The sequence below is a fragment of the Fundulus heteroclitus genome, chromosome 9 (genome assembly GCF_011125445.2).
Source record: "Fundulus heteroclitus isolate FHET01 chromosome 9, MU-UCD_Fhet_4.1, whole genome shotgun sequence".
Taxonomy (NCBI): Eukaryota; Metazoa; Chordata; class Actinopteri; order Cyprinodontiformes; family Fundulidae; genus Fundulus; species Fundulus heteroclitus.
Window position 1 is genome coordinate 7,737,245 of NC_046369.1, and position 22,775 is coordinate 7,760,019.

Here is a 22,775-nt window from a genome sequence, read left to right on the forward strand (position 1 = left end):
ATTTAAACGCTCAAAGCCAACTGAGGGCAATAATCAACTTAATTTGACTACTTAACAGGAAATAATACCCTCAATGATGGCTTCATGTAAGCACAGTTAGCTACAACAATCTTTGGAAAATGCCCCCAAAGGAGCTCTGGATTTTTAATAACTTGTGAAGTAAAGGCTTCTGGATTGTCACATGCAAACACAGATTTGACTTAAGACGCACGTGTGTCTTTGAGTTCATGGTACCACAGCTGCTATTAGGTGAATTGCCTCTAGCAGGCAAGCCTCCTTTTTTATGAATCTGCATTCCTGAGACTCGTCATAACCTTTCTGATAACTCTCTTAAAAGCCCTCTAAACTGATTTTTTTTCCCCCCTGAGAAGCCCAGACATGTCAACCAGATTAGTTGCTGCTGACCTAGACTTAAGAACCCTCTGCAAAAGGGCAGACAAGTGAAAAAATAACAAAACAACTAATCTTATTTTGGTTCTTGGACGCAGGCATGAAACCAAAGGTGTAAATTATTGCAACAGTCTGAAGGAGCTACAGCAAAACATCAGTTTGAGTTTCAGGTTCACCCTAAAGCCATGATGAGAACATATAATATTCTTCATCCAGTAGGTGTGGTGTGCTGATGTGCGCAGAGGCTAAAATTTAACACAAGTATATATATATATATATATATATATATATATATATGTGTATATATATATATATGTGTGTATATATATATATATATATATATATATATATATATATATATATATACCTTTATTTCTCTTCATAATGATAATGTTCTTCTTATTGCTGATGTAAATACGACATTTTAGCTTAGAATATTGCATCACATCCATAAAACAACAATTTTAATATAAAATGTGTTAACACAGTGTGAGAACAAAAACTTGTTTGCTCAGTCAAAGGAGTGGGCAGAAGTGTAAACTTACTGCATGTTTTGCTGAGCCCTTCTTCCTACAATGTAACCTTATTTGCCTATTTGTTTTCTACAGAAATGATGATAATAATTCCAATTTCAAATTATGTTGAGACATAGTACGTATATTATTTGAATATTGAATGCATTTTCGTATGTATTTAATGTTACCCATAAAGCCTGAAGATACATGGAGAAACTCCAACACACATTTACAAGGTTACATGATACACATATCCACATACAAACAAACAAATATCTGTCATAAATATTTGCCTTTCACCCCAGGTTTCCATAACCACTGGTCATATTTTGCATAATGATTTGAACTATTTATATTTGGGCATTGCTTTAATTATGCTTGCTTTCAGATGCTTCCGTAGTTTCACACCACAGCCTGACACACAGAATAGGTTCCTGTTGGTGCAAACCCTTTGCGCTTAAAACATTTCCGCATAATTAATGAACTTCTTGCCAGAAAAAGAACATTTGTTTTCAATATTTTTAATGTCACAAATGTATATTATATATGTATCTATATTCATAATTTTCAACAGTTGCACTGAACAGTGGGCCAGTGTGATCCAGATAAGCAGCTTTATGTATCGTACATATTGCTCTTTATTGGAGTATCATTAATGGATGCGGTGAAGTCTGGTAGTTGTTACCCCAAGGTCCTGCACCAAAGTCATTACATTAACAAGATGGCGTTATATTGCTTAATATATTCCATAAAATTAATTGATATCTACAAGGAAAGGCCAGAGAAGCGGATGCTCGTTGTGTTTTCTTTAAGGTCCAAGACTTTACTCAGCCCAGTTACACAAATAACCATCTGAACTCTCCAACTAAAAGAGGCCCCAAAGTATGATTTGAGTCACCGCTCCTCTCAAACAAATGTTTACCTCAGTGTTTACCCCTGGAATAACCACTTGATCCGACTCCCACTCAGACCTTTTGATCCCCCCCCCCCTCTCCCCACCCCACCCTTTTGTTTATGGTGCTCCGCTAATTGGATAACTTGCACTTTTTTTTATGTTTGGACTCTTGGAAAGCCCAGCTCTCACGCTCTACTTCAGCCACATGGAAACAAATTTCCATGAGGCAATGTCATGACACAGTAGTTCAGAGACCAAACAAGGACAGCGGATGTAAGAGATGTGATGTCAGAGCAAAAATATGTTTCGTGGCTATAGGGTTGAAACCTTTTCAGAGCAACATTGTTTACATGCTTCCCACGCAGATTACAAAATATATCAAACTGTGTAGAAGTTGCCTACACTGTTCAGTGCAGGCAACACTGGATTTAAGTTGTCTGTAATCCGTCTAACAAAACTAACTAAACCCCTTTTCAGTACTTTCATGATTTATATGACAAGAATTAAGACAAATCTTTTTTGGTCACAGCAATGGTCGTTAATATTTTTGGAGACTGCAGAACACCCCCATGTATAGAAAAAGAGATTTTGACTGAACCCACAGGTCAGCAGTGGCCCGTAAAAGGGATTTGTACTAATGCAATAAAAGTAGTTCAATGATCAAATCTTGCCTGTACTTTAAACATCCATTCGTACTTCTGTGATTCATATTCAGGGGTAGCAATAAATTCATAGCGAACCTTTCCGCTTAGAGCATGCAGAAATAATTGAGCATGATGACATAGTTGTTGAATCATTTGTCTCTTATCAAATATTTAGATTCAGCTGAAACCAGACGGCAGTTATTAAATTGATGACCTACCTGCTGAAAATGAAAAGAATGACGGTTGGCAGAGGAAACGTGAATCAGTGGTATGAGCATGAGGTTATTGCCTAACACCTGCTGAAAGGTAAATTACAGCGTACACAACCTTCCCATGTGTTACTCAGCTAAATTTGCTCTTGCTGTAGTTTTAAGGTACAAACTGAAAACCTCCAGTCGATGCATGCAGAACAGCATCAGCTTTGCGTCTTGCTTCCGAGGAGACACATTTTCTTGCCCACTTTCAAAATCCTCGTCATAAATCCTTTTTTCTGACTTTCTAAAGATCTTTCAAAGTATTCATTCGGACATAAGATGATTTTTCAGTAATTATTACTCAGTTATATCATAATTCATCGTTTTATATTTCTTTTATTTTTTTTTTGTGTGTGAAAATCCAACTTTATTAATCCTAGGGGCACTACAGGTCTCAAGGCATAAACCAATCTACTCCTAACAGACATGTTGGCTTTCTCTATGTTATTAACAGCAGGCAACAACTCAGTTTTTTTCCCCATTTCTTTGGCTTAATACATGAAAAATAGCAAAAACAAAAGAATTTTAAGTAAATGCTAATTTCCCATTTTTTGGGATGTGACCTTCAGCTTCTGTTCATCCGTTGTCGTTTTATTCTATTTTATTTCTACTCCTTGCACAACTCTCAGCTTGACCACTTTTATATTTCAGCAGAAAATGTTGCTGTGTTGAGATATATGGACTATGTTTAAAACAAATGTTTGAAAAAGCAGCCATAGGTCAAAGTCTTAAAGCCCGGAGAACTTTTGCTAAAAATACAAAGAAAATAGAAGCTGTTTTTAAACGTTTCGCTGATTAGAAGGGATTATGTCATGTTGCTGTACTGTTATGTGAACTTTATAACTTTAACCACTTGTCAACGTGAATCATATATTTAGACCATGTTGTAACTTCAGCAACAAGTCCTGACAACGATTTAGATGACTCAGATTTAACAGGGTTTGCACTATATTGTTGCTATAGGTAATTGTACATCTTGGTAACCAGGCGTGACGGCTAAATGTTAGAAAATAGTTAGCAACCTGCTGCAAGAATTGCCTGCAACCCTTCTCGTGTTTATTGGGCTCTTTTGTCCTCTGGCGGTACCTCAAAGATTATGGAGCCACAAGGCAATGAGGAATTTTTCAAAACTGGTCCAGACAGGAGCTGAATACCTGCGAGGCATATGTCACAAAGGACGCAGTTAATAAATGTCTATAACTGAAACTGTGGAAACAATTAAAGCCTACACAGGGGGCAGAAACCGAAACATAAAAAGACACGCCATCACTTTAAGTTAAACTCTTAATGCTTTGGGATTTCCTCCATGGTTGTGACTTGCAAGGTGTCTCCAGTGATTCATCTCAACATCCCTACCTTCCCACTGCCGTATAAGGATTGAGACACGCATATTGGCTCATAGCGTATAGGAAAGAGGAAATCTCTCATCCGCTAGTGAATATGTCAAGGCAGATATAAACAGTATATCGGGTGCGTAGAAAGAGTTTCATGTCACTGTTAAGGAAGAAAATAAGAAATTTTAGCTGTTGAGGGCGATCTTGTGGTTTGCCTGTTGTTTTCAGACTTTTGATTTTATTTAGGGTCTTCCTCAGCTTGTGTAGTTTCTTAAAACTAAAAGCATTTTAAAAAAAAAAAAAAAAGTATTGAGCTTATCACAAATAAATAACTATAATTATCTGTCAAGCGGCGGTTATCAGCATGCCTAGGCCCCTGACCCTCCCTTCTCACCTGGCTCACAATTAACTTGTCCTTAACTCCTCCAAGAGAGGGTAGGCACATGTGGAGGTTCCCACCTGTTACCTTTTGGTGCTGTGCCTGGCTGAGCCCAAGGAGCCAAGTATCAAGAATCAGACAACCCTCTTCCACGCTGTAAAAGGTGGATTGATCCCCCTTGGTACTTTGTCTATGAGATATGATAGAATGGGAGGGGAGATGAAAAGATGGAATGGGGCTCCATCTGCCGTGATGTAGCCATTGCGACCGGTCTGTTTCAGCTGAGCGAGTTTATCGTTCTGTCCATGTTCAACATTTCTTTGGAATACGATTGGATCACGACTGAATGGAAGTCGCCCACTACAGTAGATGGGTTACCTTGCCGGATTCAGGTTGAAATACAAAGCCAAAATCAAAACGAATGGAGAATGCAACGGTAACTCTGAGGTATAAAACCTGGGTTGACCAACTTGTTCATATTGTGTCATTAAGAATAAAATTACAATTCTCACAGATATTGCCTATTTGATTAAATGGTGTTTCTATGCCTTTTTCTCTCCAGCTGCCTACTAAGATCTTTCTTTACAGGCACATAACTAACTCAGGTAGACAATATTTTACGATCTGTTTACAACAAATTAGAAAATTAGAAAAGGAAAAGCACAACAAGAGAGAAGTGTCTCAGTAATCATCAACCAGTATGCCAAACTCCAAACACTTTTCTCAGTCCTTGTTTACAAAGTAATCAGTGATAAAAAAAAAGGGTTTGTGGACATTGACATCTCAGTGTAGCAAGTTAATGAGGCGTGCTGCTTTCCACTCAAAGCTCAAGATTCAGTTGGGACATTGAATCTCTAAAGTAACTTACTGTGTCCTGCCACAGCACCAAATGGCAGAAATAGCATTCTTTCCTTTTTATTGCAGAATATTCCAACTTTTTCTGGTAGCTTATTTTGTAATTTTCATGATTTTAGTCTAATCAACGGTTTTGCAAGTTTATTTCAAAGGAGAACACAATTTTAACAGGCCTACCTTTAATGCAAGTCAAGTCAAGTTTATGTGTAGCACATTTCAGCAGTGCTTTAAATCATGAAAACATAAAAAAAACGTCATAGAAACGGTCACTGGTTGTGAGACCAGTAACAAACATTAAATTGTATCAGGTGAAAACATGAACATAAATGAAATCTGTTGGTGAATGTTCCTGTTATTATGGGTCAAAGGCAACTCTAAACAGGTGGTTTTTCAGACTTGATTAAAAGGAACTCAGTTTTTCGGCTGTTTCACGGTTTGCAGAAGAAATCAAATGTTAGTTTGTTATTTTATGCTAATAAATAAGTATATAACATTTAAAGTTTTCTTAATATACCTCTTCTGATGTATGAAAACGCATTTTGCCTCCCTGGCAATGTAAATAAGCTGCAACGTTCTACACTGTAAAGCTTCAAAACCACTAAAGACCAAATCACCAACAGAGTTCTTATTCATACCTATCCTGATGCTATTAGCCGTTCTTTTCTGCTTTTTTTTAATAAAAACATTTGTTGTTACATATTAACTTTCAATGGGGATTTAAAGTCTTACCCTAGAGGTCTTTATCAGTGCACTTGGCGCCATCTTGTGGAGAACGAGAAAGTGTATTTGTGCACGTCCCAGTAAAGCATTTCATAGACTTTGAAGCTTAAACTACGTTTAAACTTTAAAATTTAAAAGTATAAGGACATCAGTGTGATTTTCAACTTTGAATTATTTCACAAACTACACATTTAACAAAAATGCCTCGTTGGTAGCAGCATTCTTAGGATAGACTAGGAAATAGGCAGAGTGCACAATGTGCCTCTCATGCAATGACCGCTGCACATAGGCATCATGCATAATAGACTCAAAGGATGCTCTCTGAGTCGTTACAATACTGGTGACCAAGTAAAGTGCAAACAACAAGAATAGATCCATCCTGCCTTGTATCAACAGTTGATGCAGCTGGTATAACGTTGATATTTTCTTAATATGCTTCGGGCCTAGTTGAGCATTGTTTAAATGCTGCAGCCCACAGTGCCTAATTATAGCTGCTGATCATATTCGTCCCTTTAAGGCCGCAGTGAACCCGAGTAATGTCACAAGGGTAAAATCATCTCAAATTCTTTTTAACGTCTCAGATCCCTGTACAATCTCCACAGTCACAGTCAATTCAATAGAGCACTTTAGAGATCCGGTGAAAGGAGGGATTTGCATCACTGTGGTTCATCTTACACGTCTGCTGCAGCCACTGCATGGTGCTATCCTTCCATTATGGACCAAGATTTCTTAGGAATATTTCAAAGACCTTGCTGAACCTATACACTGAATAATAATTATGAAAGTTTTACGTCTGACATTTAGCATATTAGGTAAATTCAATGTTCAATTTCCTTAGTCAAGCAGCTTTCCTAAAAAGCACATTATTTTTTGTTATTGTTATAATTTAAAACGTTTTGTTACAGAATTTAATTGACTGATAACTTTTGGCAGACCATAATTACTAAGGTAGATAGAGTGTACCTGTATAACTAAACCTATATGTAATAAACTGGCTGCAAATGATTTTATAGGTCACTGAATGCGAGTTAATGAAAAAGCTGTTTCACACAAAAATCACTGGGAATATTGTTGCATCGTTTCGGATGCGACTGGTAATTACGGGCTCTCCCAGTAGGTGGCAGCATCGTGTTTGCTCGCGCATCCGCCCTCGCGAGGTATCAAAGAATAAGAGCGTCAACTGCGCTTGCGCGTTCAGCTGTTGTGAAAATGGCGGCACTGCTGTTGCAGGAGCTGGATTCGTCCGAGATATCTAAACTACCGACAACTCTACAAAGCAAACTCGAGAAACTTTTGTCAGACCGGCAGCATGAAATCGACTCTTTGAAAGCACAACACGAACAGTTCCGGGTCGACAGCGGTGAGTTAGCGGTGCTGATGTAGCTAGCCGTTGGTGCTAAACGTGCTGAGCTGATGGTCGGTTGCTTATGGCGACAAGTTAGTTTGGTTTAAATAGTAATTGTTATACGTCCGTTTTACGCGCCTCTAATAACACTAGCGGATTTCTGCATTGGGTGTATCCTTTTTAAAACTGTTCAACGCCTTGTGAAGACACAGTTAAAGGCTAACGGGGGATAACACTTGGGGCTAACTGCTAGGTTTTAGCCAAATAAGACTAAATGCTTCTCAGTAAGTTCGATATTCGTGTTTATGATCTTGTTCTCTTTCCCTGTGCAGAGCAACAGTTTTTCGAAAAAGTTGAACAACTTCAGCGGTGCCAGGCGGAGCTTTTGTCTCAGACCCAGGAGCGTCTCAAACTCAAAGAGGATTTCACTAAACTGGGTAAAACAATCTCCCCTTTTCGTTCTGCCTAGCCATCTGCTTCTCGTCTTCGCCGGTTTGTGTTGATTTACTTCCTGTTTTTAAACGTTTTAACGCAGGCGAGGAGCTGAAAAATGTGTGTGAGAAGAACAAGGAGAATGAGTCTGCGCAGGAGACGTTGTCCTCAGAGCAGGTAAAAACAGCACACCAACAAGAAAAGACAAAGATGTCATGGTAAAAAATAAAAAAAACATGTGCATCCACTTTCAATGTCTTCATCTATCAGTGCCCAATAAATGGACCACTGTCATTAATGACCGAGCAATCAAATGTACCTGCTTAAACAAAAAGGAAAAGTCATGCCTGAATGACCAAGAACACCCTAGCAGTTTGGCTTTATTGGACATTGTCGTGATTGTCCCCTCCACCGCCGTGCTTTAACAGCTGGTTTAAGGTGTTTGTGCCCACATGTTCCACCTTGTTTAACCCCCAAACACGGCAATGTTTCCCATACTCCACACTGCAAAAAGAGAACTAAAAATAAGTAAAATTTTCTTGAAATGAATGTATTTGCCCTTGATTTGAGCAGGTAAATGAGATTATTTACCAATGGAATGTGTATTTCTACTCCTAAAATAAGATAATTAGATATCCTGCACGTGAAATAAGATGGAGATGAATTTTTCCTATTTTAAGTGCAAAAATCTTATTCCATTGGCAAATAATCTAATTTACCCATCCAACTGTTTGTGATTCAGAACAGATGCACTGAATTTTAGTGATTTAGTGACATTTGGTGTTTTTTTTTTTGTTTTATTTATATATATATATATATATATATATATATATATATATATATATATATATATATATATATATATATATATATATATATATTAGGAAAATCAAATAGTTGTCATTATGTGTCAGAAAATTTTAAAACTTCTACATTTCATTAGTTCATTTGTTATCAAATGTGTGGAATTTTATAATAATTGATTAACTGTCTCTGGTTAATTGTTTCACCATCAAGTGGTCAATGTCAACTGTAAATGCCTCAAGTGGGTTGAGATCTACTGATCAACTTGAAACCGTTTCATTGAGAGAGACATTTTATATTAAGATAGATTTACAACTCATGCTGGGAGGCTATTGGCAAAAATATTCAGTGGTTGCTATGACAACATGATTGGCAAGGTGATCTTGTGTGTGCAGATTGTCTGATTGCACTTTTTTAGCGCTACGAGCGCACCCCAAGCAACCCAACTTTCTTTCATTTGGCTGATTGTTTTGGTTCTGTTCCTCGTGCCCTCTAGCTGCCGTAGCTAACCCAACCCTCTCAGTAGCTGGCAGCATGTTGCCCTTCGTGCTGTTTTGACTGATTGAATTGTATGATTGGCAAATCGAGATAGGAATAACAAAAAAAATGGACACTGAGGTGAAAAATCAAAGAAATAAAACCCAGATAACAGCTTCCAGACCAATTTCTGGAGCAGATTTTCTTCTTTTAGAGAGATTAAATTTTCTTCTGGAAACTCTTTCAAACTAGCCATCCCATCTTTTTGCACAAGTGGTAATTAATTATGGACCCGAATGATATTCTTTCCTTTTACTATCATGTTATTAGCTATGTTAACATGCACAAAATTTCACAATAGGATTATTATTATTTATTTATTATTTATTTTTTCAATTTCTTAGAGCAAAAAAAGAAGTACGATTTACATTGAGATGTTAAGACATTTTAGTAGTGCTCAAAAGGAGTAGGTAGAAGTTCAAGAACTTATAAGAACCTACCCCCAATTACAGTATTCATGTCATGTAACATATGCGGTCTTTTGATAAAAGAAGGCATTACAAATCAATGCACAGTTGCATGAATACTGTGTCTTATTTTGAAAGCAATTGTACAGAAGAACATTAAATTGTATTCAGATTAAATAGTCATGTTTTATTGTTTATATGGACACACAATCAATTAATCAGATGATAAATTGTGTGTATAAATACCTGGCTTTATTCAGAATAGAACCACTCTGACATGCGCGGTATCAATTATTCCCTAAAAAACACAGAAGTACTTCTGTTTTTATTAAACTACAAAAATAGTAAACAAAGCAGTATTATGAGTTTGTCTTCCGAGTGCCCAGGCTTGACTTGCACGATGTTCTAATTATGGTTGAAACGTTACTGAGTAAGCAGCAATTTTGAGCTTTTATATTTTTTTTAACAGAAATGTTGTATCTGGAGTCCCAACAGTTTTGCTTCCCGACGTATTTCCACCACACACCAATGTGGAAATGCGTCACGTTTACGTCGGGCGCACTCCGGTCAGTTTGCCACATTCAGAATAACTTCAGCCTGACAAGTGTTGATATGCACGATGAATGGATCGTCAATCGGCATTAACCACCCCTCTCATTCGGATTACAATTTAATTCTGGTTGATCTTAAACTGATCATCATTGCCGATTGGCTTGTTTACATGATACTTTTTTTTTATTCCGATCGGCAATTTATTCTGATTACTTTTGTCCATGTGAATGTAGCTATTGAGTAAAAAGGCTACAATTTCTTAGCACTTGCAGACAAGTTTTAAAATCAACAAATATAACATGATTTAAGTGCCTTAAAAACAGGAAAAACAGCAGTTATTCCCACTGTGGAGTGATGGAATGATGACATTGCACTTTTACAATCTGAAGTCGTTCCAAACAGCTCAACCCGTCTGTTTTGTCACCCAGCTGACCGGCATTGTGCAGCACTTTGTTGGATAGTGGGTGTAAAGCCATTCATGTCAGCAGTGATTTTGTAAAACCTTGGTGTGCCTTGATACAGGAAACCACCTAATGGCTAGTGGTAATCTGCCATATTCTCTAGTCAGACTCACAATGTATGTTGTGTTGCTTTGCGTGTTCTGTTGGGGGGGACACAACCTACATACTTTCAGATTTAACCTTTTCTTTTTATTTTACCAGACCAATTATGCCAGACAACCACACCTGCACCTCTGTGCAAAGTATTATTGACCAAAATGGCGTCTGTCTATGCTCTGACTGGCTAGACCATTTTTTTTTTTTTTTGGAGAATTTTAAAAGTCCTCCTACGTTATGAATAACTGTTGAATGTGTGTACAGACGAAACGGCTGCAGATCTGTTACCGTGCTTTCTAATTTATTTCAAAACTTGTCCGCCACCATGCGTTGCACTAAATACCTCCATTGTTTCTTTTTAGACTTTGCTTTCAAGAGCCAAAGAGGAGTTGGAGGCAGAAAAGCGGGAACTCGTGAGGACACTGGAAAGGAGATCTCAGGAAATAGAGAATTTAAATGGTAGGAATAGAATCACATAACTGGACCTTTTTAATTATTTCAGTGCATTTTAAAAATTTACATTTAGCTGAGTTTTTTTTTTTTTTTTTTTTTTTTTTTGTTCTTTTAGATGACCTGAGGCAGCTGAATGATAAATTAGTGGAAGCCAACACTTCTAAGATGGGTCTGCAGATGAAGTTGGATGAACTTGAAACTGCGGAAGTAAACATCAAAGTGAGTTTTCAAGCAGTTTTTTTTGTCTGTGTGAGTGTTACCTCATGAGCGAGCTATTGATCGGAGCCGTTTGTATCTCCAGTATAAGGAGAAGCGTATGGAACAAGAGAAGGAGCTGCTGCAGGGCCAGATGTCTTGGTTTAAAGAGGAACTGAAGGCAAAGACGGATGAGGTGCTCTCCCTGTCCAGGCAAAAGGGGAATGAAATCCTGGAGCTGAAATGCACGCTGGAGAATAAGGAAGATGAGGTGGGTTCTTTTTCTTTATTTACAAGTAGAAAAATTTTATATCAGGGTTAAAAATAACCTTATACGTCCCATTAAAAACACAGTAAGTGGTTTAAATCTCAGCTGTCTGAGCCGTTGGTACTTCGGTGTGTTGTAAAGTGCCTCGAGATGACCTGTGTTGTGAATTGACTCTATAAATAAAACTGAATTGAATTGCCAGTCATTATTAGCTTTTTTTATCCAGTTTATTAATATAATTTTTGATTTGCAGTTAACCAAACTCCAAGATCAAGTGGCCAGTATGAAAACCTCCAATGAGCATCTTCAAAAGCAAAACGAAGACATGATCATCAAACTGAAAGAAGTATATGCGTTTATAATTTGTGTGATTTGAAGCTCCCATTGCAGTTTTTATTAGACTAATATGAAATATATCCATTATTTTTGGACTGTTGATTCATTTAGCTGCTTTTTAACATTTATTTCAGGCAAAGGAGCAACAGGCCGTCATGGAGGAGAAGTTTCGAAACGAGCTGAATGCTAACATTAAACTCTCTAATTTATACAAGGTATGGACATGCATGAAAGCAACCTTTGCTCCATTGTGGAGTTCATTAAGGGTAACGCTTCACATCTTCTGACAGGGCGCAGCTGCTGACTCTGAAGCAAAAAGCCAGGAGTTGAGTCAGGCTGTGGACGAACTACATAAACTGCTGAAAGATGCAGGAGAAGGTAAAAGCTGAGAGTTTCAGTCCAAACTTTCAATAAGTCGATAAAGCCAAGACTTGGTTTCTTTTTTTCTTTTTCTTTTTTTGTTGAGGGTTAGGGGGGGGGGTTAATTGCTTAATTGAGCCTTTTTCTTTATGTGTTGAATCATTAATCATTTATTTTTCTGAACTAAAATTGGGCGACATTGGTTTTACTGTGGATTTTTTTTAATCCATTATTTCTGGTTCAGTTTTGGCCAACTATTTGTCTTCTCTTCTTTGCAGAGTCAATTTAAATGCATTTTTATTTTATTTTTTCGTCAAACGGAACAGGCTTTTAAACACTGTTGATAAATCTTGTTGGCCTGAAGCGCTTAGACTATTTTCCATAACTGGACTCAGAGCAGGAGTTATAGTTGCTACTCACTGGAGAGTGAGTGCTGCAGTCCTCACAACTCTGGGGGCGTTAAAAAACCCCACAGATGCTTTATTTTGTTTTGTGGTTGGTTTAAACATTGCTTCTTGTTTGGTATCTGTCTACTTTTGGGAGCGCGTGCTCTCCGGTGCAAGTATAACGACACTAATGGTAATTTTTGGAGACCAGGAGTTTTGTTATATTCTGCTTCCAAAACCAGTTTTGATGTCTGTTTGACATTATTGTTTTCTTCAAAACTTATTTGGGTCTGAGTTTCTATTGATTTCAACTGAAGGTGAAGAATTTGGGTGGTAGTCCTCTTTCTATGTTGTTCCATCACTTTCTGCAGTGTCATTTGCCACTGGCAGTAGAACAGACCCACAGCATTACGCTGCCACCACTGTGCACAGCATTAGGTCCGGTGTTTGGCGTCTTAAACACCACCTCGACTTCTCCATTCTTCTTATCATTGATTAGGTTAGATTCAACTTTATTGTCATTATACAGGTACAAGGCAACGAAATGCAGTTTAGGTCTAACCATAAGTGCAATAGCAGCAAGTGCAGGATAAACAATGGTTCCATATGTACAGGACATGGATATGTACTGAATAAATATAGAGATGGATACTATTATAGACAGAATTTTACTGATTGGTTTGTCCTGTGAGTATAATATATAGATAACTAGTATTGTGAACTAAATTTACAGCTGGATATGTACCGAATATAATATACAGGTGGATATTACAGGTGGAGTTTTACAGATATGTACAATAGCATAATATACAGATGATTATTATAACAGAGTTTACATGTACTATGAATATATGTAAAGGTGGCTATTACTATAGGCAGAATTGTGAGCATGATATACAGGTAGCTATTACTATAAAATGAGTAGAGTTTGGACAGAAGCTATTTAAATTAAAGTGCAGTGGAAGGTAATTGGATATTACAGTTAAAGTACGGTATTGCAAATGTATATATAAACAATTGGTACTGTGAATAGAGTAGCCTCACTCTTTGTCATGTCAGGGAAATAAACCTTTCTGGAGAAAACGTTTGAATTGGCCTGCAAATAGACATAAGATTGGACATAATTTTCTATTTTGATAGGGTGACAGCATGGGTCTTCTTACACAACCTGGGCAAAGTGCAGAAATAAAGTACATCTGTTTAACATGATGAGCCTGGAATATGAAATGGTTTTGAAATGTCTCCAAACAAATATCCCAGCCGATGTAAATCTAAGCTTCCCATTGTATAATCTCCCCAAAAAGAACAGTTTAAACTGAAGGGCAATTCTGAAACGTCTTAAATTCTTTGTCAACTTTAGCCAATAAGATTCTTGAGGAAAAGCTGCAGGAGAGGAACGGTGCTGCGGAAAAAACTGTTATTGAGTTAAAAGAAAGGATCCAAAGCCTTGAGAAAGAGCTGGACAACGCCAACGACCTTCTGTCGACTTCTAAACTCAGAGGTCAGTTTTGTTAAATTTTGTTTTTCTTTATTTTTGAAAGTAACTTTGCTTTTATTCACAGATTCGCTTGAAACACTCAGCAAATCTTCTTGGGATGTTTCACAAGTCAAACGTACGATGATTTGCTGTTTTTGTTTCTTCTTTCTGACCAGGACCTGCTGGTGCGGCAGCTCTGGCCGAGGACCAAATAACAACAATGTCACCAACAGCAGCTGCTGTGTCCAAAATAAAACCCGGCATGAAGCTGACTGAGGTGAGCAGATTGTAGGACATCATTTTAACCGCTGATGTCGTTTCCGCGAGTCTTAAAACAGGACATTTGGTTTCAGCTTTTTCTTGATTTAAAAATAGAAAGAAGTGTAGAAAACATTTGTATTTACAAACTATATAAATGTCTGACTTTTAATATTTTGTCAAAAACTGCTTGTGATTTTCATATTGTATAACTTTCAAAAGTGGTGCAGTTTGTTTCAAGCTGTTATTGAGACAAAATGGCGTCACAATTACAATTGTCTTGGAAAATAGATTAATCTAATCACAAAATAAGCTTAAGATCTTATCTTAACATGGCAAGAGTAAAAATATGTTTTACATCATAAAGTAAAGAGCTCCTTGTTGACGTAACAAAATAAAACTTTGACTAAGTCATAGCTCATTATCTCGAGATGAGAAACGGTTATAATGACGATACAAGCTCGGTCTTGGTATTTGTGTTTTAAAGAAATGAAACTTATCATGGCGATTAGATCTTAAGTTCGTTATCTCAAGATGCTATTTGAAGGAAACTTGTCAGGACAAAACATCCTTATGATGTTGGTTAGGGCGTGGCGATATGGACCTAAAATTATAGTATCAGTATTTTTTAGGCTGAATGCAGATATACAATATTTATCTTGATATGTTTTTCTTTTCATAAGGTAATTATAAAAAGGCGTCTCTGAATCAAAGCCTTATCCCAAATGTCTCACAGGCAATATTCTTCACAAACAGCTATAGATAAATATGAGAACGAGCTGAAAAATAACCTACAGGGATACATAAATGTATGATTATAATCCAACATAGACTATCTGGATATAAACTATATAGTCTCATCTTGTTTCTTTTTTTTAAAATCTCGCCATTTTTTTTAAATTTCGATATATTACCCAGCCCTAATCTGGATATTTCCGTATTATAATAAAACGGTTCTCACTCCAAAAAAGGATTGAGACAGCATTAGCTCAAGACATTGAGACGAGAAACTATTATAATGGTTTCTTGACACTGAGATGATTAAACAATGTGAAGAAGAGCTCATAGCAAGAGATGACATGAAAATAAATTACCTGTAATAAATAAAAACAAATAAATCATTTTAGTCTTCAGGTCCTGACGGTAAACCGCAGCCATGTCCGGGTTTACTGAAAATTGACCAAAGAATCTAGTTTGAAGAGGCTTTGAATTGACATTGTGATAACCTTTAAATAACGTCGCCAAACAGCGGCTTTCTCGACATGTTTGACTCGGGTCGTGTGTCTCCAGTTGTACACGGCGTATCTGGAGAGCCAGGAGCAGCTGCAGCTGGAGCGGCTGGAGAACAAGCGGGTCAACAAGTACCTGGATGACATCGTGCAGGAGGTTGAAGCCAAAGCCCCCATGCTGAAGCGGCAAAGGGACGAGCATGAGCGCATGCAGAAGTCCGTGGCCAGTCTGTCGGCCAAATTAGAGCAGGCCATTAAGGTATGTGACGTTGGCATGGGGTTCGTTTTAGGCTTATTTCATCACATTACTTCTGATACCTTTTTGACAAAGAGGTTAAAAATATTAAAAGTTGAATTGTTTGATTAATATGACATTCAGTGAACCAGTGCCTAGCATAATTATTCATACCGCTTAGAGCTTCATGTTTGTTTTCATATTAGAACTGCAAGCTTGAATGTATTTTAGTGAGATTTATTGTGATAGACCAACACAGTGGTGCTTTATTGTGGATGGAAACATTTTTGACCCAAAGAAAACCTTGAGTGGTGTACATTTGTAGTCGGACCCTTTATTCCCACCCCCTGACTCAGCTGCCCCTACTGCTGAAAAGCATCATGAGACCAACCCTAAGAACCATTTCTGCCCTCGGTCCAGCTAAATAAGTCGTTTAGAGCCAAAAATGTTACATGGTTTTTCAAAAACAGGCAACATAAGTGTCTGCAACAGGATTTTTTCCCCCCACTTTTAAAGAACCATAACTTTTTTTCTACTTTGTGGAAGAAAAACAAAAAACATGAGCAAAAATAGGACATTTTCTTTTTCGATATTGGAGTAAAAACATGCAAAAAAAAAAAAAAAAAAACAGTTTGCTTCCCGATGACAAGAAGGATAGATTTTTATTGCAAAATATCTGCTACGCTGCAATTATTCCAATAGAAAAAACAGCTACAACCTTCATTTGTTGTTATATCTATATTTAAAAACATTAGTTTGGTCTCAATCTTTTTTAGCCAGAGTTATGAAGAATTGTTGTGGAGCGATGATGCTGCCGCCATGTTTCACCATGGAGATGGTGCATCCAGAGTGAATGTTTTTGTTTTTTTTTAAATATGCCACAAAATTCAGTTACGGTCTCCTCTGACCAGACCATCTTGCTGTCCATGTTTGCCGTGCCTCCTGCAGGGCTTGCTGTAAACTGCAAGTGAGACTTTGAATGCAAAGTCAGGCCTCACTTTTGATTTTAAAGAAAACCTTGGATCCTTTTCCTTTGATTACATAATCAGTCACTGCGTTGTGTCGCTCTATCACATAAAATCCCAGTGAAATCATTTATTGTGATGTGACAAAATGTGGAAAAGCTCAAGAGTTGGTATAACTTTTGCCCAGTTCTGATAGTATTGGGGGTTTTAAAGGTAATTTGTGCATATTTTGCTACGTAGGAGGTTCACCGTCTGCAGAACGAGTCGGATGAAGCTAATAAGCGATCCACTGTCCTGGAAAGAGACAATCAGAGATACGAACTCCAGGTGGCTGACATGGCTCTACAGGTAGGCTCAAGCTCTCTTCAGCCCTGTATTAATTTTTTCTTTTACATTTTCCTTGCAGATTAAATCATGAAATGCCTGAAAATTGAGCCTAAGTGCATGATTTGTCCCGCTAGGTGCGAGTGCTGCTCATCGAGCTGGAGGAGGCCCGTGGAAACCACGTGCTTCAGGAGGAGGACGTGAGCTCCGCTGACATCAGCAGCACGTCTGAGGTGATCAGCCAACACCTGGTGACCTTCCGCAGCGTGGAGGAGCTCCAAAAGCAAAACCAGAGACTTCTTGTGGCCCTGAGGGAGCTGAGCGACGCCCAAGAGAAAGAAGAGCAGGAGAGCACTGGCAATAGGTACATCCAATATTATACCGGTTGCCTTTTTCGTGTTTGTTTCTTTTAATATCTTCACAGATATTACCCCAGATATGGTTTTATTCTAAATTCTACATGGCGTGTTGTTTAAAGGCGCGTGGAGCTGGAGCAGAGTTTGATGAAAGCCCAGGCTGAGCTGGAGTCCCTGAAGGAGCAGCGCAGCCAGCAGATAAAGATGACGGAGTCCATCGTGAGGCAGAGGGACATGTACCGTGTGCTGCTGGCTCAGGCAACAGGAGTGGCCTTCCCTCAGCCAGGTGAGGCAATAACCGCTCAACACCTCCACCGCTGCATCAGGTCCTGGTTTTTAACTCCCGATTTAAATCTAATTTTGTTCCCAGCCTTTCGGTTTACTCAAACTCCTAAAAATGTCGGCTAACTCTGCCTTTTATATTTTAGTGTTATGGCTACTTGTGTCTGAATGCATGGTTGCTCGCCCTTTAGGAACCCCGCCGGAGGAGTTTTCTCTGACGTCTACCCCTCGGCGGTCACCGGCAACCACTCCCACCACAGGAACCCCCGCCGCACTCGTGGCTATGACTGAGTCTGCTGAGGCTCTGGAGGCCAAAGCAGCTTTGCGACAGGTGACTGAAGTCAGAATAAAACTCAGATGCGTTTGCATTCACATTTTACTGATCAAAACATTGTTGGTTTGATTCAAAACGGCGTTGGATGGGTCGGCACGACCATCTGGATCAAATCATGATTGTCATTACAGCGTGCAGCTGATAACCTGTGAAAGGATTCAGCTCCTGAAACGGGCCTGTTGTTGGTTTATTTAGAGCTAAAATGACAGCCTCTCCCCAATGGGTTTTTTTTCTATAAAGGGATTTTAACCGTTGCCTAAACCCTGTCATCAATAAACCTAAAGGAGCTGTCTAGTGTGTAAATTATGTCTGTAAAAACAATGTATTACACAACACAGCTGGGCACAGAAAACAGAATGTTTTATTTAAATTAAATTATTAGTTTGTTACTGTGTAATATACGAAACTGTTTTGTTTTTTGGACTATAATTCACTCTGGAATATAAGTCCCATCAGTCAAAAAAATGCGTCACAAAGGGGGAAAAACATATCAGTCACACGGGACTATACACATTTATTTAGACATGTATTTCACACAATCCAAGACTAAATAACTGACATTTAATCTGGTAAACCAATTTAATAAATTACACAGCAGTATCCACAATCAGCTGAATAACGTGAAACATACCTGGGAGGTTGAATGAGGTAAATTAGCGTAACAAGCCACCAACTCCAACCAGGAAAGTTCTCGTCAGCGCATTCCAGCATACCGGCCCGTTACGCTGGAATTAGACTGTGAGCAAAGCGGTGCTAGGTGCTAAGCTAACAGTACGACACGGATGTTTGAGAGCGACATAAAGCTCACATGCATCAGTGAAGTTGTAAACCGCCTGGACAACAGAGCTGTAAGCTAGCGCTAGCTGTTATTAGCTTCATGGACAGCCAAATAAGAGGGTTCTGTCACGGTCTGGACCCTTTGAGCTGCACCACACAACATTCTGCAGCATGAATGCAGACTGAAACAGTGAAACAACATACAAACATGTGTTAAGTCTTTGTTGTCTATAAGTTCATGTTAAAAATCATGAGATAGTTTTGACAAGCCTAGAACGCCGTCTTGCAGCTATAAACGGTAATGCTTAAGACTCTGTTCATGTTGGTCAATATAATTTACCATTTTAAGTTGATGTATAAGTCGCACCTGACTAAGTTGCAGGATCGACCAAACTAGGGGGGGGAAAAGTGACTTATAGACTGAAAAATACGATAGTTTCTAATTCAAGCTTGCATTTAAATTTGATGTGGTTGTTGGAAAAAGTCTTACATTAACTCCAAAACTTGCTGAATCTCTCACTTGTAACTTTTTGAGAGAAATTTTTCCATGCTTAATTCATTATCCTATTATCCAAAATATAAAGAAATTTCATTTCCAGGAGGCGTTTAAACAAATGACATTATCTTTGATTTGACCCATCACAAGTTTAAAAAAAAAGGGGGTTAATTTTGCCCCGAACTAAAGGAGGGACCAACAACCAAGTGCTATGTCAAGAATCTACATTTAATGGAATAATCCAGGCCAGATAAGATAGCTGGAAGTGTTATAGATGGCAAACTACAGCCGATCTAAGTGGCTTCAGATGCAAAAATCACCAAAATGGACCTTTGTTACTTTGCCAAGTTTAAAATCAACATGAGTAATTGTGGAAAATGAAGACAATCAAACCCAAGAAGCTGAATGTTTTGTTCTCAAATGTACAGAATCTTATAAAAACACATGAGGGGAAAAAAACTTGAAAAGTTTTTATTTTAATTACCTAAAAAGTCTAAAGGAACCCAGTATTATTCACTGTAATTAGGCGAATAGTCGCGTTGAGAAATGGTTGTAGGATGGCCACCAGATGGCGCTGTTCACTATAAAGATTATTCCACACTAGACAGTTTACAACCCACTAGCCGTGACCTTTTACTTTTTTGCAAAGAAAAGTTGGTCAAAATGTTGTTGTTTTTTTAATCCTACTTTTCTAACATACAGATAAACAAAGAATCATTATTGCTAAATCAGACATTTTGGGGATTCTTCAAAAGAGAACTGCAAAAACACGTCTTATATGAACGCTCACGCTACTTTTAATTAAATTTTTACTTTTAATTTGACTTTTGACCTAAAAAAAACAAAATAAAAGGGGGGAAAAAATCATCATAAGCCATGACTTTATGAATGTAAATAAATTTGTCTTTCTGTGTGTGCAGTTGCAGGAAGTGTTCTCCTCCTATAAGAAGGAGCGGCTGGAGAGTGACAAGGCGATGAACGAGCAGAACGAGAAGCTGCAGGAGCAGCTCACTGACCTCCACTCTCAAAATGCCAAAATCTCAACTCAGCTAGAGTTTGCATCAAAGAGGTAAAACCCATCGTAGGGATGCAGATGTAGTTCCTGTGAATTGTTTAGAAAATGCATTTTGATTTCTGCAGAAACATTGGTTTCTCCTGACTCCTGTCTCTGAACCTGCAGGTATGAGATGCTGCAGGATAACGTGGAGGGCTACAGGAAAGAGATCGCCGCACTGCGAGAGAAAGAACAGAAGATGGCGGCAGCCGCACAGAAACTTGAGCAGACTGTCCACACCCTGAATGAGGATCTGAAAGCTGCAAAGGAGAAGCTCAACATGACTGAGGTTCGCTAGCCTGTCATCTAACAAACGTGACCTGCAGAGATCTTCATACCCCATAAACATTTTCCTCATTGTGTCGCATCACACAACCACAAACTACAATGTGTTTTATTTAGAAAGTCCAGTTTTCGTCTTCCACACATTTAACTTCCCACTTTGAAGGCTTGTGGTAAATTGCCAGTCGATCTTCCTGACTCAGGGTTCCCGCGGATCCTTAAAAAGTATTAAAAGGCATTGAATACTGTAATATAAAACTAAGGCCTTAATTAGCATTAAAATGTCTTAAATCAATCTTTTTTAGGTCTTAAAATTGTTACCAGGTCATAAATAGTATTTTATTTTTGTAATCCTTACCAAACAGTAAAATAATTGACACAATTATATATTTTTTTATTTACCAAACGGCTCAATGTAACCATTATTGGTTCCGTCCCGATAGCGGAACCAATAAAAACTGTTGCGGCCGGACCATAGCTGCGAAAAAGAGTTGGCACTGATTATGTTGTGGTTTTTAAAATTGATTTATAGTTTATTTTAGTAGGGAACAAAACAAAGTTTGTGAATTCAGTTCAGTAGTTGTTAAAAATATATCTGTAATTTGTGTGTTTTTAGCTTTCTTCCTATATTTTAAACATGTCTACTGGGCCAGAAAGTAATGGTTTATGTTAAAATAAACATTTGGGTGAAGTTGTCGCAACCAGGTTTATCTTGTTTATCGTCAAGTTGGTCTTAACTTTTTATTTCGAGTGGCATTAAAAAGTCTTAAAAAGTCTTACATTTAACTTGTCTTATGCTGTAGGAACCCTGTGACTTCCTTGTTGGTTCTTTTTTATAAAAGCCACACTTGTACTACTTATACATATGTTTATTATGACGTACCACCTGAGATGGATTCAGTTTACTACTTAGGTGGATTGAAAATATAATTGATTGCACAAAATGTTATCTGGAGAGGTCAGAGTAAACGGGGGTGAATAAATGTAAATGTTTTAAATTTTAGGCCTTTTGTGAAACATGTCGAAAGTTTTATTCATTCACATTTCATGATTATGAACATCTTACTTACTTGCCACGGTTTCTTAAGCAAATCAAGTTGCCCGTAGAGATCCTGCTACTTTAAGTCATTTTGTGATTTTTAGGGTCAGGCTGAGAACCTGCGCAAGGAGAGAGACATGCTGAAGCTGGTGGAATCCAGGCTGAACCAGGAGAAAGAGACGGCTGTGACCCAGCAGCAGAGCCAGAACCTGCTGCTGACCAATCTCCAGGCCATTCAAGTAACTTAGAGATCTAGATTTAGTTTTGCCTTCTGATGGAGAGGGGGGAAAAAAATCACGTAACAGAAGCTCAAAATGTTCACGGCTCTGTCCTTCAGGCCACTCTGGAGCGGTCTGAGGCCGATGCTCGTCAGCGTCTTAACGGCCAGATCGAAAAGCAAGAGCAACAGATCTCCCAGCTTCAGAAGAGGCTCGAGCAGGAAGTGGAACAGCGCCACCTAAGCAGCAGGAACCAAGAAGTAAAATCATGTTGATGCTCTTTTCAACAATGAATGACTGATGTCACATGTTTGGACATGAGGCCTTTACACAGACAGACAAATGGGTAATTTCTTTGACCTTTTTGGTATTTTATTTTATTTTTTAAATGTGCAGATCCAACTGATGGAGGTCAAGAGGCAGCTGGAGACGCAGGTAGCCCTACACCAGAAAACCAAGGAGCTGCTGAACGCTGCCGAACTGGAGCTGAACGCTCTGCGGATGCAGCAGGGCCGCACCGAAGCACGCCATACGCTGAGCTCTCCGTCCACACCCATCATCAGAGGTTGGCTCAAATACTGCTAACCAGAAACAAGCAGCAGATCTGGAAACTTGCGTTGTTTACGGCATACTCGCACTGTTTTTCGTTGTTACAAAGTCAGCTGGAATGAAGCAGTCAATTGGTTAGCTTTCAGATTACACAGACTGTGCGTGCAAGGAATCCTATTAAAACAGTTTTACTGTTCTTTTACATGCGTCCACGTTGTTGTGGTTTAACCCGGTCTTAGGCGTTCAGATGCCCCAGTTCTGGATTTTTTGAAAAAGCCATCT

General features: G+C 38.4%; 1 protein-coding gene across 5 annotated transcripts in view; it reads left to right on the forward strand.

Moving 5' to 3' along the window:
• Positions 1 to 7,161: 7,161 nt before the first annotated feature.
• The window catches only part of tprb (translocated promoter region b, nuclear basket protein), a 39,201-nt gene continuing 23,587 nt past the window's right edge, over positions 7,162 to 22,775 (forward strand). For 4 of the 5 annotated variants that reach the window (XM_036140944.1, XM_036140941.1, XM_036140942.1 and 1 more), the window contains exons 1-21: positions 7,196 to 7,346; positions 7,664 to 7,768; positions 7,867 to 7,940; positions 10,983 to 11,079; positions 11,189 to 11,292; positions 11,375 to 11,539; positions 11,790 to 11,882; positions 12,007 to 12,087; positions 12,163 to 12,250; positions 13,979 to 14,119; positions 14,272 to 14,372; positions 15,644 to 15,841; positions 17,023 to 17,130; positions 17,244 to 17,470; positions 17,585 to 17,748; positions 17,936 to 18,075; positions 20,272 to 20,420; positions 20,532 to 20,694; positions 21,831 to 21,965; positions 22,064 to 22,204; positions 22,341 to 22,509. In XM_036140944.1, coding sequence (XP_035996837.1) covers positions 7,196 to 7,346; positions 7,664 to 7,768; positions 7,867 to 7,940; positions 10,983 to 11,079; positions 11,189 to 11,292; positions 11,375 to 11,539; positions 11,790 to 11,882; positions 12,007 to 12,087; positions 12,163 to 12,250; positions 13,979 to 14,119; positions 14,272 to 14,372; positions 15,644 to 15,841; positions 17,023 to 17,130; positions 17,244 to 17,470; positions 17,585 to 17,748; positions 17,936 to 18,075; positions 20,272 to 20,420; positions 20,532 to 20,694; positions 21,831 to 21,965; positions 22,064 to 22,204; positions 22,341 to 22,509 — 2,794 coding nt within the window. Of the gene's footprint in view, positions 7,347 to 7,663; positions 7,769 to 7,866; positions 7,941 to 10,982; positions 11,080 to 11,188; positions 11,293 to 11,374; positions 11,540 to 11,789; positions 11,883 to 12,006; positions 12,088 to 12,162; positions 12,251 to 13,978; positions 14,120 to 14,271; positions 14,373 to 15,643; positions 15,842 to 17,022; positions 17,131 to 17,243; positions 17,471 to 17,584; positions 17,749 to 17,935; positions 18,076 to 20,271; positions 20,421 to 20,531; positions 20,695 to 21,830; positions 21,966 to 22,063; positions 22,205 to 22,340; positions 22,510 to 22,775 lie in introns of all 5 variants that reach the window. The other variant, XM_036140940.1, reaches the window with a different exon arrangement.